The following is an 11,472-nucleotide window of genomic DNA, read 5'->3' as shown; positions in this document are numbered from 1 at the left end:
ACTTGATAGGAATTCAATAGATTGAGAAACAATCTCTTTGTATCTGTAAGGTCCTGCTGCTTTAATCATCTTCTTTGTGATGCAATTCCCTCCTCTGCATTCCTCTATATATTGACCCAGAGTTTTGTTTACCTGGCAATGTGAGCAACAGCTATGAATGATTAATATTGTCTGTCAGAGCTATAAGCCTACAGAATGAGTCGATGTGTTGCACGCGCCTTCTAGTTACGTCGGTGATGCTTTGCCTTTGAACAAACAAGCGTAGTCAGATTGTGTAAAATTATCAAATTAACCTAGTTTTCAAACAAATTCCACAGGGGTATTCTGCAGCCCATTGTTGAGACGTGTAGTGCGTTCAGAAATGGAGGAATAAGTTGTGTTGGGAACAATTAATTGATAAATGGCTGCATTGGCATTTGGCAACTGGGGAGTTTGGACTCCTGTGCATAGGTCATTTTCTACACAGCACTGTATTGATTAGAAAAAGACAACCTCCTGTGTATCTGGGAAGTAGGGACGGGACTAAACATAGGTACAGGGTATTACAACATATTGCTAACCATCAGGAGGTGCTAATAAACTAATGACATGCTCACTCAAGTGTTTAAACCCATAATTACTGCTTTTTTTGGGGGGTACTTGGGGGCAGTAGAAACAAGCTGTGAATACAACACTGAGATTATTACCTCTTAAGCTGATATGCCGAACACTTAACTAGCATTAATTTGGAGTCGTCTCTCTGGCCTCCTAGTGAATTTAAATCAAATATTCTCTCTCTTTTTAGCTCTGTTTCTGGTATTCACTAATTCCTAAACAAAATATCATACACTTTTTTACATTGGCTGCCAAATGCTAACTGTTTGCTAACTATGTCTGTCTGCTGCTTCTTGTTGAGCAGGTAGCACACAGTGAGTTTTCAAGCTTTTTTTGCTAGCAGGTTGCTACCAGCTACACTATATTGCCAAAAGTTTTTGGACAACCCATTCTTAATCCGTAGGGTTTAATATGGAGTTGGCCCACCTTTTGCAGATATAACAGCTTCAACTCTTCTGGTAAGGCTGTCACGATTTAGGAGTGTGTTCATGGGAATTTTTGACCATTCTTCTAGAAGCGCATTTGTGAGGTCAGGCACAGATGTTAGACAAGGCGGCCTGGCTCACAGTCTCTGCTCTAATTTATCCCAAAGTGTTCTATCAGGTTGAGGTCAGAACTATGTGCAGGCCAGTCAAGTTCCTTCACATCAAACTCTCTCATTTATGTCTTTATGGGCCTTGCTTTGTGCACTGGTGCGCAGTCATGTTGGAACAGGAAGGGGCCATCGCCAAACTGTTTCCACAAGCATGAAAGAGCATTAAATTGTCCAAAATGTCTCGGTAGGTTGAAGCATTAACAGTTCCTTTCACTGGAACTAAGGGGCCACGCCCAACCCCTGAAAAACAACTCCACACCAAAATCCCCCCTCCACCAAACTTTACACTTGGCACATTACAATCAGGCAAATACTGTTCTCCTGGCAACCGCCAAACCCAGACTCGTCCATCGGATTGCCAGACAGAGAAGCGTGATTCGACATTTCAGAGAACACGTCCAGTGGCGGCATGCTTTACACTACTGCATCTGACGCTTTACATTGCACTTGGTGATGTAAAGCTTTGATGCAGCTGCTCGGCCACGGAAACCAATCCATGAAGCTCTCTACGCACTGTTCTTGAGCTGATCCGAAGGGCACACGATGTTTAGGGGTCTGTAGCTCTGCAGAAAGTTGGTGGCTTCTGTTCACTGACCCCGCTCTGTGATTTTATGTGGCCCTAGCATTTCGTGGCTGAGTTTCTGTTGTTCCCAATCGCTTCCACTTTGTTCACATACCACTAACAGTTGACCATGGAATATTTAGTAGTGAGGAAATTTCACAAATACTTATTGCACAGGTAGCAACCTATCACGCTTGAATTCACTGAGCTCCTGAGAGCGACCCATTCTTTCACAAATGTTTGTAGGAGCAGCCTGCATGTCTAGGTGCTTGATTTTATATACCTGATTTTAATGATTCGGAGGGGTGTCCTAATACCTTTGGCAATATGATGTAGCTTTTCAGCTGACAGCTACTGCCAAGAACGAAGCTACGACAGCGGTGCGATTGAAGAAAGTGCCGGAAAACCAAAACAAGCTGAAAGACACTAAAGCGCTCCAGGGAGTTGAGGGGAACTGCAGTCGGGTGATGATTCTCTACAGATCCAACAATATGAATGGCTCCTCATATTACACATAGTCATTTGATGGTTAACACAAAAATAGAAACCCCTTATGGTTTGAAAAATTCAAGGTTCATTTATTTATGAGGACTGTATTTTGACTGCATGCTCCAGCGGCTTATATTCCTGCTGATGTTGGTGAAGAGGAAGACACACCTTTTCATACAGCCCTTCTTCAGCTCGGCTGTTAGATTAGTCAAAATGTGCACTATACCTAAAGGTTTAGACAGTATATTTAACTGGCCCATCAAAAAAATGCAACAAAGAACTTAATTGTGTGTTTTTCCTCAATTCTGCCTTCAAATATTGATCAAATATTGAACTCAACAGAAACCTTTCAAAGGCAACAGCATATCACAGTTTCAGAGGCCCACAGCATCAGTTCACTATTAGTCACCAAGAATCCAGAGCACAGTGCCACTTCCTCCTATTCTCAGTTCTATTCTAAGCCGTGTTTCCCTTGAGATGTGGGCCCAATAATTGGGCCTCTACCATGAGAGCAGCTGCACAGTTTGCCAGTCACGTGACCTCAGCACAGCAGTCCTGGAATCACACGTCTTCACACTGCATTAGGAGTTGAAGTTCACACAGGAAATAAAATGACACTTCTTGCCCTGCAGAGATTGTGTGGACTGGTTTGTTAGGCTTCATCAGTGTTACTCAGTCCTGAACGTTTGGTTTATTGAACAGCTGTGGAAGGCTACATGCCTTACATTTAGCATATTATGTTTAATTCATGCAATGTTTATGAATTTTATCTTGACAGTCAACTCTCAGAAAGGCGCCTAGCTGCGTCTGCCAGAGGATGTATTTAAGATGAACTGTATGGAGAGTCCAGTCAGCAATAGCTTTCCGGTTATTCCAGATTTTGAACAGTGTGCAGAACTGATTGCTAAACATTGCCGGAGGGGCGAGGGGGAATCAGTGCAGCTTCAGAGAAGACAACGTGCTTGGGCCTCGGTGGAAACCATCGATCGCTGTGGTCTAGGCACTTAAAATGTAAATGCATCTTCAACAGCAACAACACGAAAGAGAAAATTGTATCAGTGTCTTGGGATCTCTCCAGATGAATCACCTGAATTTATCTATGAAATCAAAATCTCTGCACAAACACACGTACCTGGATTGGCATATGCTATTTGACGTGTAACGCTGGACAGTGATGAATTGCAACAAAATAAAACAAATGTCCTGCACTGACCACACACACTCTCTGTCAGACATGGCTTTATGAAAACCACAGTAGATTCTACAACATGCCCTATCATGCAAGTCTCACCGGCATGTTTATTAATGTTGTGTACCTTAAGTTACACCGTTTCTACAGTCACAGGAATAATGAGACTCATGTGTGTGGCGTATACTCTAGAAACCTGTTGAAAATAAGCTAAATGGGAGATTATTTAAATGGAACAAGGTGTCTCAAAGGATGTCCTTTGATCTCAGCAAATCTATGTGATATAAATATCTTCAGATTAATTATGCATGCACAGTGGGGTTGCTAAATCCACAGGTTCACCACATTTATGACTGCCCTGATGAGCCTGCACTTCCCAATTTACCACTACTTGAGAGATATTCTATATTTTTGGTAACTGAAAGTAACCAATCTGAAAGCCTTGTTATAAAAAACACAACAATATATTTGTTTAGTAGATTATTGTTAATTACAACTTACAAAACAAACCAGACTTGCAAAGAATCACTTAAATAATTTGATGTAAAGACATTTGTGTTAAAGAAGCCAAAAATCCAACATTCGTCTTTATTTGGAACAGTCCAATAAAACAGGCAATATGAAGAGTAGTCCGTAAAGATTTACTTTTAAAAGGCTTTTTTTCTTAATAGAGGATGCAAAAGAGACAATAATATATAATAGTAGCAATTAAGGTCACTGTAATCGAACATAACTCTTGCAGAGTTCGTGGTCCCTGATATCTCCCCAGCCCCCGTTTTTCACATGTGGAGCCACTCCTCCGGCCCCGTTGGCTGGCAGTCTCTTTGTTATCAGGAGGTTCTTTGGGAACAGCTGGTTCCCGCTGCTCTGTAGGATGTTTTCTATCTTGGTTTTTTGGCTGATTGGCATGCAAGAAGTCTTCTTGTGGTGCATTCCACAGTCTCCAGCATGGAAAATCCGTGGCGCCTCACTCACCATGACCTTCCAGTAGGAGGGCAGGCAGGACACGGTCAGGTGTTGTAGGGACCAGTCCCAGTTGTAGTCGTCATACGTGCAGAATGTGTCTGTGCATTGGATGAGCTTCTGGTACGTCTCTCTACTCAGAGCCATGCCCATGTTGTGCTCAGTGGACTTCCAGGCCTTCACCTCCACCTTATTTGCTTTACTCGAGTAACTGATGTGGCTGTAGCTCCCCAGCGAGAGGATGTCGCAGTCATTGCACTGCTCCCTTTTGAGAGCTGACATCAGCTTTAATAGATGGATGAAGTCCGGGGACAGGAAGTGGTCCTCCTCGATCAGCAGGACCAGACCCTTATGGTCTTTTAGAACCCGGACTCTGTCCCATACAAAGTGCAGCTTCCACCACCAGTGGTGCTTGGTCTGGGAGAACTTCGCCTCACGGTAGTGGCCAAACGAGTCTGGATACTCTGCATTGATGCAACCCAGCTTTAAGGCGTCTTTTTTGGGAATGTCTCTGGGACAATCCCTGGGGTCGTGTCCAGGGAACTCCTGGGGGTACAGCTGGATGCTGAAAGGGAAGAAAATCTGAAGTACTTGACAAAAGTCTACAGAGGCCACCACTTTATTTGTTTCAGGAGACCAGAAGTCATGGCTGAATATCAGCAGTATGCTTTCCACACCTCTGGCCTTCCGCAAACTGTCCACTAATAGCTTAAGGTATTCTGGTCGGTTATGGACCTGAACCACCACAACCAGATTGTCCTTATGTCGCGCTGCCTTAAATTTTTCCTCATTTCTAATTGTCTGGTCGAAGTTGAGCTGGAAAACAATGCCGCGGTAGACTAATGTGGTGTTATCTACCTCTGGCTTGGGTATCTTCTCTTTGTCCTTTGCTTTTTCCTGGTATGTGTCATTTGCTTGTACAATAGGAGGTGGAACAGGTGCCCGGCTGACTGCAGGTGTCGCTTGCACCTGGATATGATTGTTGTTGATGCTACTACTACTGCTGCTGCTAACGCTGCTGCTTCTCCTTGCCGTCTCCACTTCCTTGGGGGGCGATCCACTGTCGTTCTTCTTCTGCCTTCCGCTGCTCCAGAAAGCTAAGCCACAGATGACAACCACCAGAGTCAGTATCACCACCTTCCTCTTGTAGATTCGGAATCTCATGATAGGGGGTCAGCCTCTTGCGAAGGGAGAGAAGTTGATTGTAGTGAAACAAAAAGCACAGGTTTGCAGTTGTGATGGCGTGCTTGGCAAAGCGAGCAAGCTGTTATGAGGCTAATTGTTGGCAAAAATGAACTGTTGTTGTAAACTTGGAACCCGCAGGAATGTCATTGACGGTGGATAAATATTCCATAAGGCATGGCGGTTGCTGGGAAGCAGCAGAAGCAGTGTGCAGCATGAACCACCTAAATGAAAAATAAATCAATAAATATAGTTAGGTGTATAGTGGCAGTTTAATCTAAGCAATATGGTTGAAATCCCTATCACAATCGTAATAATGATAATTTCCGATACAAACATTCTGTATGGCAAACGTATGCAAAAAATCAAAAGTTCAGAGAGCCCAAAGGTACGACTTTAAAATGTCTCATTTTGTCCAACAGTCCACAACCAGAAGATATTCCATTTAAAATACTAAATAACCCATGAAAAGAAGCAATTCCTCTTTTTTCAGAAGTATCTATCAAATGCTTGGCATTTTTGTTAGAAAAATAAATCATGTGATTAACTGATTATCAAAACTGTCACTGATTCATTTTCTGTTCATCAGTGATATACTGGTCATTATGAAAAATGAAAAATTATGAAAAATTTGTTTTAGCTCCACCACTGAGCAACTCAATCTTGAGATGCAGCAGAAAGCCACAGATCAAGCTACTGAGCTTGTGGTACCAAAAAAACTTTGATGACTAATTTTGGACAGCAGAAATCTGTAACGTGACTGCATGATAAGATTATATCATCATAAGATTTCAGAATCCTAGTGGTCACTATGAAAAAGTATCAGTCTAATAAAGGCTTCGCTCTGCCTGGTCCTTTCCCTTTGTTCCTCCTCTTTACTTATATTATCAGTTCATTATTGCTATATGCGTCTATATTTTCCTCGGAATAAATCTGTCCTCAACTCCATTATCAATATTGATTAGCCCTTTCGGCTCAGATCTGCTGCACAACCCCTCCATCTTTTATTTGTTATTAAATTAGTGGTCTCTCTAGCTTCCAAATTGTTCCTTTCATCCGTCTTCTCCTCCACTTAATGGTCACTGTGTGTGCCACTAACACTGCCTCTGTTAGGCATTTGATAACGTTACCTATTACGAGTCTGTTATAATATTTATGAATAACGTTACATTCCTGGTAACTAACGTTACTATAAAAAGCGACAAAGTAAACCAAATGCTACCAATAAACATGCACTACACTTTAAGGTCAGTAATTTCTGGCTGATGAAATGGCAAAGCTATCAAACCTATATACTTAACGTTAATTCGTTTGCAATGTACATATCCTTAACGTTACATTGCTTTCCCATGGTCAGTGGTTTCCATACATGTGCAGCTTGCCAAATAGAGCCAAACATTTGCTCAGGAACTGAAAGTACTGCCGTTTTTACCACTCTAATCTAACTCAATGTAAACCGTGTTTCCTTGCTCGTGTAAATATGCAATGTTTCACTTGAAGCCTACGAACCGTTAGTTTTTGTCCTGAATTGGTCGCTATCAAACACACCGAAACAGCGACAGCTTTCATCGATTTTAGCATAAGATACCATTGCCGTTATTTCGCCGACTGATATATGAAATGCTTCCGTAGCAGCTTAAAACAACAGTTGGGGTTGCAGCTTCGGTCCTTTATGACAGCGAGCGTCCAGAAAATGCTAACAGTAAGTTAGCAACGGCTCCAGCTAGCACGTACAAGCAGCCCGTCCAGACCAAACCTCGTCAACAACGGCATCCATGGCGGACCAGAACAACCGTATTTACACTGCTTACCTAAAACTGGAGTAGCCTTTCAGTCATTTCAGCGAAAAACATCAATACGGTGGCGTCCCATTCTCCTCCATACCTTCCAGGAGGATTTATGGAAATGCAACTACCAGCTAGCTGTAAAAATCCCAAATACGGAACCACTGCCTGCCGCTGTCCCACAATGCACTGGTCCAGAGGGGGGCCACTAAGACACCCTAAATAATCATCCCTGCTGCCAACAGTCTGTCTTTGGCTCATCATAGGCTGAGATAGGTTTTCTATACATTTTACAAGTTCATACCAAGGTTTAATATATAGATACCCTAAAGCTGAATTTTGCCTACTTTGTGCTTTTCTGGTGATAGTAGTCAGTTCAAACAAACAACTGACTCCCTAAGCTGGGAACCAGAACATCAGAAGCTACCTTACTTAAATAATGTCACAATTTTTTATTTGAATATAAGGCTTACAACTGTGAATGAGAAATATAACCTAGTTATATCACCTTGGCTGCTGTCATAGTGATCTACTAGGAGTTGGGCCTACTCACGGTCCCGGTGTCCTCTTATTAATTTCCAGCAGTAGATTTTTTAAATGAAATTCTTCATAACAACAATATATATCTGTTGTTCTTTAGAAAAATATTAAGTTATGTTATGGTACGTACAAGTAAGGTATCCTACCTCTGGCAACATTCTTGTAAAATGATGCTCCATTTAAAAAAATGTTCATTCGTTTTGTGTGTAGATCATGAAAAAGAAAAAAAAACTGATTCTATTGGGTTGAATTACCAACTGTAATAGCTCAACATCAAATTGCATTTATTGTCATATTTAACCCATTGATAAAATAACTGTTTTAACCAATGTGCAAAATATTGTTCACTTTCAAATTGGTAAAAACATATGTCAGTCACAATTAAATGTGTGTCTGACCGTATGGAAAATATTCATATTGAACCTGTATTTTTTCCCTAAAACGCCTTATTCATTGCCTAATGTTGATACTAACAGCGTCAGTATATGCTGAATGCCTCCACTGAATCACCAGATGGAAAATTTTGTTTCTCTCAACATCCTCAAAATAATAAGAACATCCGTGCCTTGTTTCAGAAAGAAATTGTATCTATTCCACATGTTATCGTATTGGAACCAATTTGTAAATGACATTGTCTGGAATTTTTTTTTGGGATGATTCCTCACAGATATCACCCTGTAAATCACTACATGGTTAAGTTTAAAAGAGACATCAATACAAACTGTTCTTTCTGTGAAAACTATTCAGAAACTCAGAAAACCTCTTTTTGCATTGTTTGCACACCACAACATTTAGGCCAAACTTCAGCACATTCAACAAAGACCATATTTATCGAAATTTTGCATTAATGTGGGAGAATGTGCTATTTTGCTTTTATAAAGGTCAAAATAAAGATAAAGTTCTTTATAATAAAGTTGCACCACCAGCAGGCTTCCACGCCCCATGCCGCACTCTACCACTACGAGGCGCCGTACAACAAATCCGCAGCCGGAAATAACCCCATCTGATAGCTTCATTTGCGCACGCGCGTCTTTCTTTCTTCCTTTCCAACGCTCGAGCGAAAGAGACAAGATGGGCCACCAGCAGCTCTACTGGAGTCATCCTAGAAAATTCGGTCAGGGATCCCGATCCTGGTCAGTCCTGCTTTTAACGTGTACATTTTCGAAATGTGTGCTAAAGCAAGCCAGTCTGAAGGTGTTTGTGGGCTCCGATACTTAAGAATTTATCACCAAACGTGCGCCGCATGGAAGCTGCCCCTGAGCTAATATGGCGGTGGAAGATGCGCCCTGCTAAGCTAACAGCACCAGCATTGTGTTCAGTTGGCCGCTCAGTGTTTTTTAAACGAAACTGCATGTTGAATTTCATGAAAACTGAAAACATGTTCACAAAGCAGTTCTGGAGTTGGTTAGTTATTTTAGGGTAACGTTTATAATACAAGCTTTACGGTAACGTTACTGGGACTAATTTGAGGTATATGTTCGGGTTACACACCAAATGATAACTTCCGCAACCGCAGTATGTACGAATGAACGCCGGCTATAGGCATTTTACCTTCCTTTTTAAAGATAAGCGGATTAACACATTTTCTCTCTTATTCCAGCCGGGTTTGCTCGAACAGACACGGTCTGATCCGTAAATACGGGCTCAACATGTGCCGCCAGTGCTTCAGACAGTACGCTAAAGACATCGGTTTCGTCAAGGTAAGTGAAGCAACTCAGTATTTTCCCCTTTTTAGCTAATGTTAATTTATTGGGTTCTGCTGAGAATACGCAACATATCTCAACATAACGTTAACTTAGTTTACGAGTAAGTGAAGTAAGTGGTCCTTCTGTAAACATCGTCTTTGTTGAATTACTGGATGCACGACCACAACATATGAACAAACTTCATATGATTGAACTTTCTATTTTAAGCAATTATGCTAAAAGCAGCTTTTCATGAATGGTTAGTTTTGTAGGGTATCATTGCAGGGATTCAGCATGCATGTTCAGTCAGTAATGCACTGTTTCAGTTTGTAAGACATCATGGCTGGGTGAATTTTGGAGAAGTATGGTGACTGTTGATTTTCACCTTAACTAATGACATGATTTTAATTTCACACAGCTGGACTAGATGTTTGGCGCTGACACCACCTCAGATGGGTCAAGTGATCTCTGGAAGGCTGGCCAAGATGGGATAATTCAGCACTGCAAATAAATGTGTTTTTTGTCCAAGCTTAAATGTCTTGTTTTTATTCATGCGTTGTGTTCCACTCATTGTTTTATTCTAATATGAAGGGAAGATGAGGAACAAAGTACACTTAAGAACATCTAAACATGAGTATATAAACATGTTAGCCACTGTCACTCTGAAGTTGCCGCATCCTACTAACCAAGCTAAATAAGCATCCTGTGCTGTAAAATACTTAAGCAGTACCTATGCATTCATCTCCCTGTACATCCCTTGAATTGGGCATATACATGTGATCTCAATGAAAATGACATTTCACACATGACATTACACGTTACATTGACCTCTTGTTCTATGAAGTTAGAGCACATGGGGTCTTAAATATTAAGTACCTAATGTATATGACTGACCCCTGAAAGTAAAAGGTCATCTGTAAGATAACTCCCTGTAATTACTGCTACATACTGAACACAATGACACTGTCCACAAAATAAACAGCAGTCCTGCAATAAAATTGTAGTTGATTTGCTTGATAGCTGCATGCTGTAGTTTCTCATTAGTGTAATACCCTTTAATCAGTATATGCAAATGTGTGCAAAATATTTAGACACTTACCATTTAGCACAATGTGTCCAAAAATGAGAAACTAACCAGTGTCAACAAAAATTATTTTAAAGAGATTTATAGCATCACATCCAAATAGTGGTTTTGTTTGTAATATGTGTAGGTATCTGCATAATTAGTGCACCAGTGGATGGCTGGGTGTCCTTGGAAACCAGTACACTGGTTCAACAGGTTGGATGGAGCAGGAAAGCATAAGGGATAGAATAACAGTTCTCATTTGCGAAGTGAAGAACCCTCAAACAGATCAGTCTGGTGACAAAACAGACAGCTTGGATGTCGGTTCTGTCAGGTGGAAACTAAACTTGCACTGCTGTGTTTTGTGCTCAAGTGGTCCAACATCTTAAAGATCTTAATGAGAAATGAAGTAGTGCAACTGGTCCCTGCGGTTGTACATAATAAATGGGACTGCAGTGGCAGAAGATTCATTTCTAAATCAGCATGTATTCACATGAAATAACCCCCCCCACTCCCCACTCCCCGACACACACACATCCAAGAATTGGTAACATGCTGGGATATTGGTTGTGCTCAAAATGAATGAATTCTGATAGGTCCCCTGTAGTGTGGCTATAGGCTAGCAGACTAAATGAGTGAGCTCAGTACAAGCACCAGCCTCTCAAATGTTAACCAGACGTCTCAGAAATTGTTTTATGCTCACAAATCTGTCATCAATATACTTCCACAGACAACCTGGCAGGTGGGGTTCTATGCAGATCCAGATGTAAAAATAAGACAGGATTTACTGATTTCATGTCTCTTTTAGTCCTCTCTTTAAAACAGA

The 11,472-nt window shown here is 41.2% G+C and overlaps 2 protein-coding genes across 3 annotated transcripts; one reads left to right on the top strand and one right to left on the bottom strand.

Annotated features, from left to right (window-relative positions):
- Window positions 1-3,987: 3,987 nt before the first annotated feature.
- mgat2 (alpha-1,6-mannosyl-glycoprotein 2-beta-N-acetylglucosaminyltransferase) lies at window positions 3,988-7,544 on the bottom strand. 2 transcript variants are annotated; one of them, XM_046061087.1, is made up of 2 exons: window positions 7,386-7,544; window positions 3,988-5,798 (listed from the first exon to the last, which is right to left on the bottom strand). In XM_046061087.1, exon 2 carries the CDS (start codon window positions 5,554-5,556, stop codon window positions 4,144-4,146), a length of 1,413 nt encoding a protein of 470 aa, XP_045917043.1. In that variant the 5' UTR covers window positions 5,557-5,798; window positions 7,386-7,544; the 3' UTR covers window positions 3,988-4,143. The 2 variants fall into 2 exon arrangements, with proteins under 2 accessions (XP_045917043.1, XP_045917044.1); XM_046061088.1 differs by lacking the exon at window positions 7,386-7,544 and adding an exon at window positions 7,084-7,236.
- Window positions 7,545-8,872: 1,328 nt separating this feature from the next.
- On the top strand, window positions 8,873-10,118 carry rps29 (ribosomal protein S29). The gene is made up of 3 exons (XM_046061089.1): window positions 8,873-9,031; window positions 9,499-9,598; window positions 10,002-10,118. The coding sequence occupies exons 1-3, from the start codon at window positions 8,970-8,972 to the stop codon at window positions 10,008-10,010; spliced, it is 171 nt and encodes a 56-aa protein (XP_045917045.1). The 5' UTR covers window positions 8,873-8,969; the 3' UTR covers window positions 10,011-10,118.
- The last annotated feature ends 1,354 nt before the right edge of the window (window positions 10,119-11,472 follow it).

The sequence above is a fragment of the Micropterus dolomieu genome, linkage group LG10, assembly GCF_021292245.1.
Source record: "Micropterus dolomieu isolate WLL.071019.BEF.003 ecotype Adirondacks linkage group LG10, ASM2129224v1, whole genome shotgun sequence".
NCBI lineage: Eukaryota > Metazoa > Chordata > Actinopteri > Centrarchiformes > Centrarchidae > Micropterus > Micropterus dolomieu.
This window is presented reverse-complemented; position numbering and strand designations above follow the sequence as displayed.

Bases quoted from the DNA above. Each gene is read 5' to 3' on its own strand.
- mgat2 (XM_046061087.1), bottom strand. From the start codon at position 5,556: ATGAGATTCCGAATCTACAAGAGGAAGGTGGTGATACTGACTCTGGTG.
- rps29 (XM_046061089.1), top strand. From the start codon at position 8,970: ATGGGCCACCAGCAGCTCTACTGGAGTCATCCTAGAAAATTCGGTCAG. The intron at 9,032-9,498 runs GTCAGTCCTGCT...CTCTTATTCCAG, and splicing joins GGTCAGGGATCCCGATCCTG to CCGGGTTTGCTCGAACAGAC.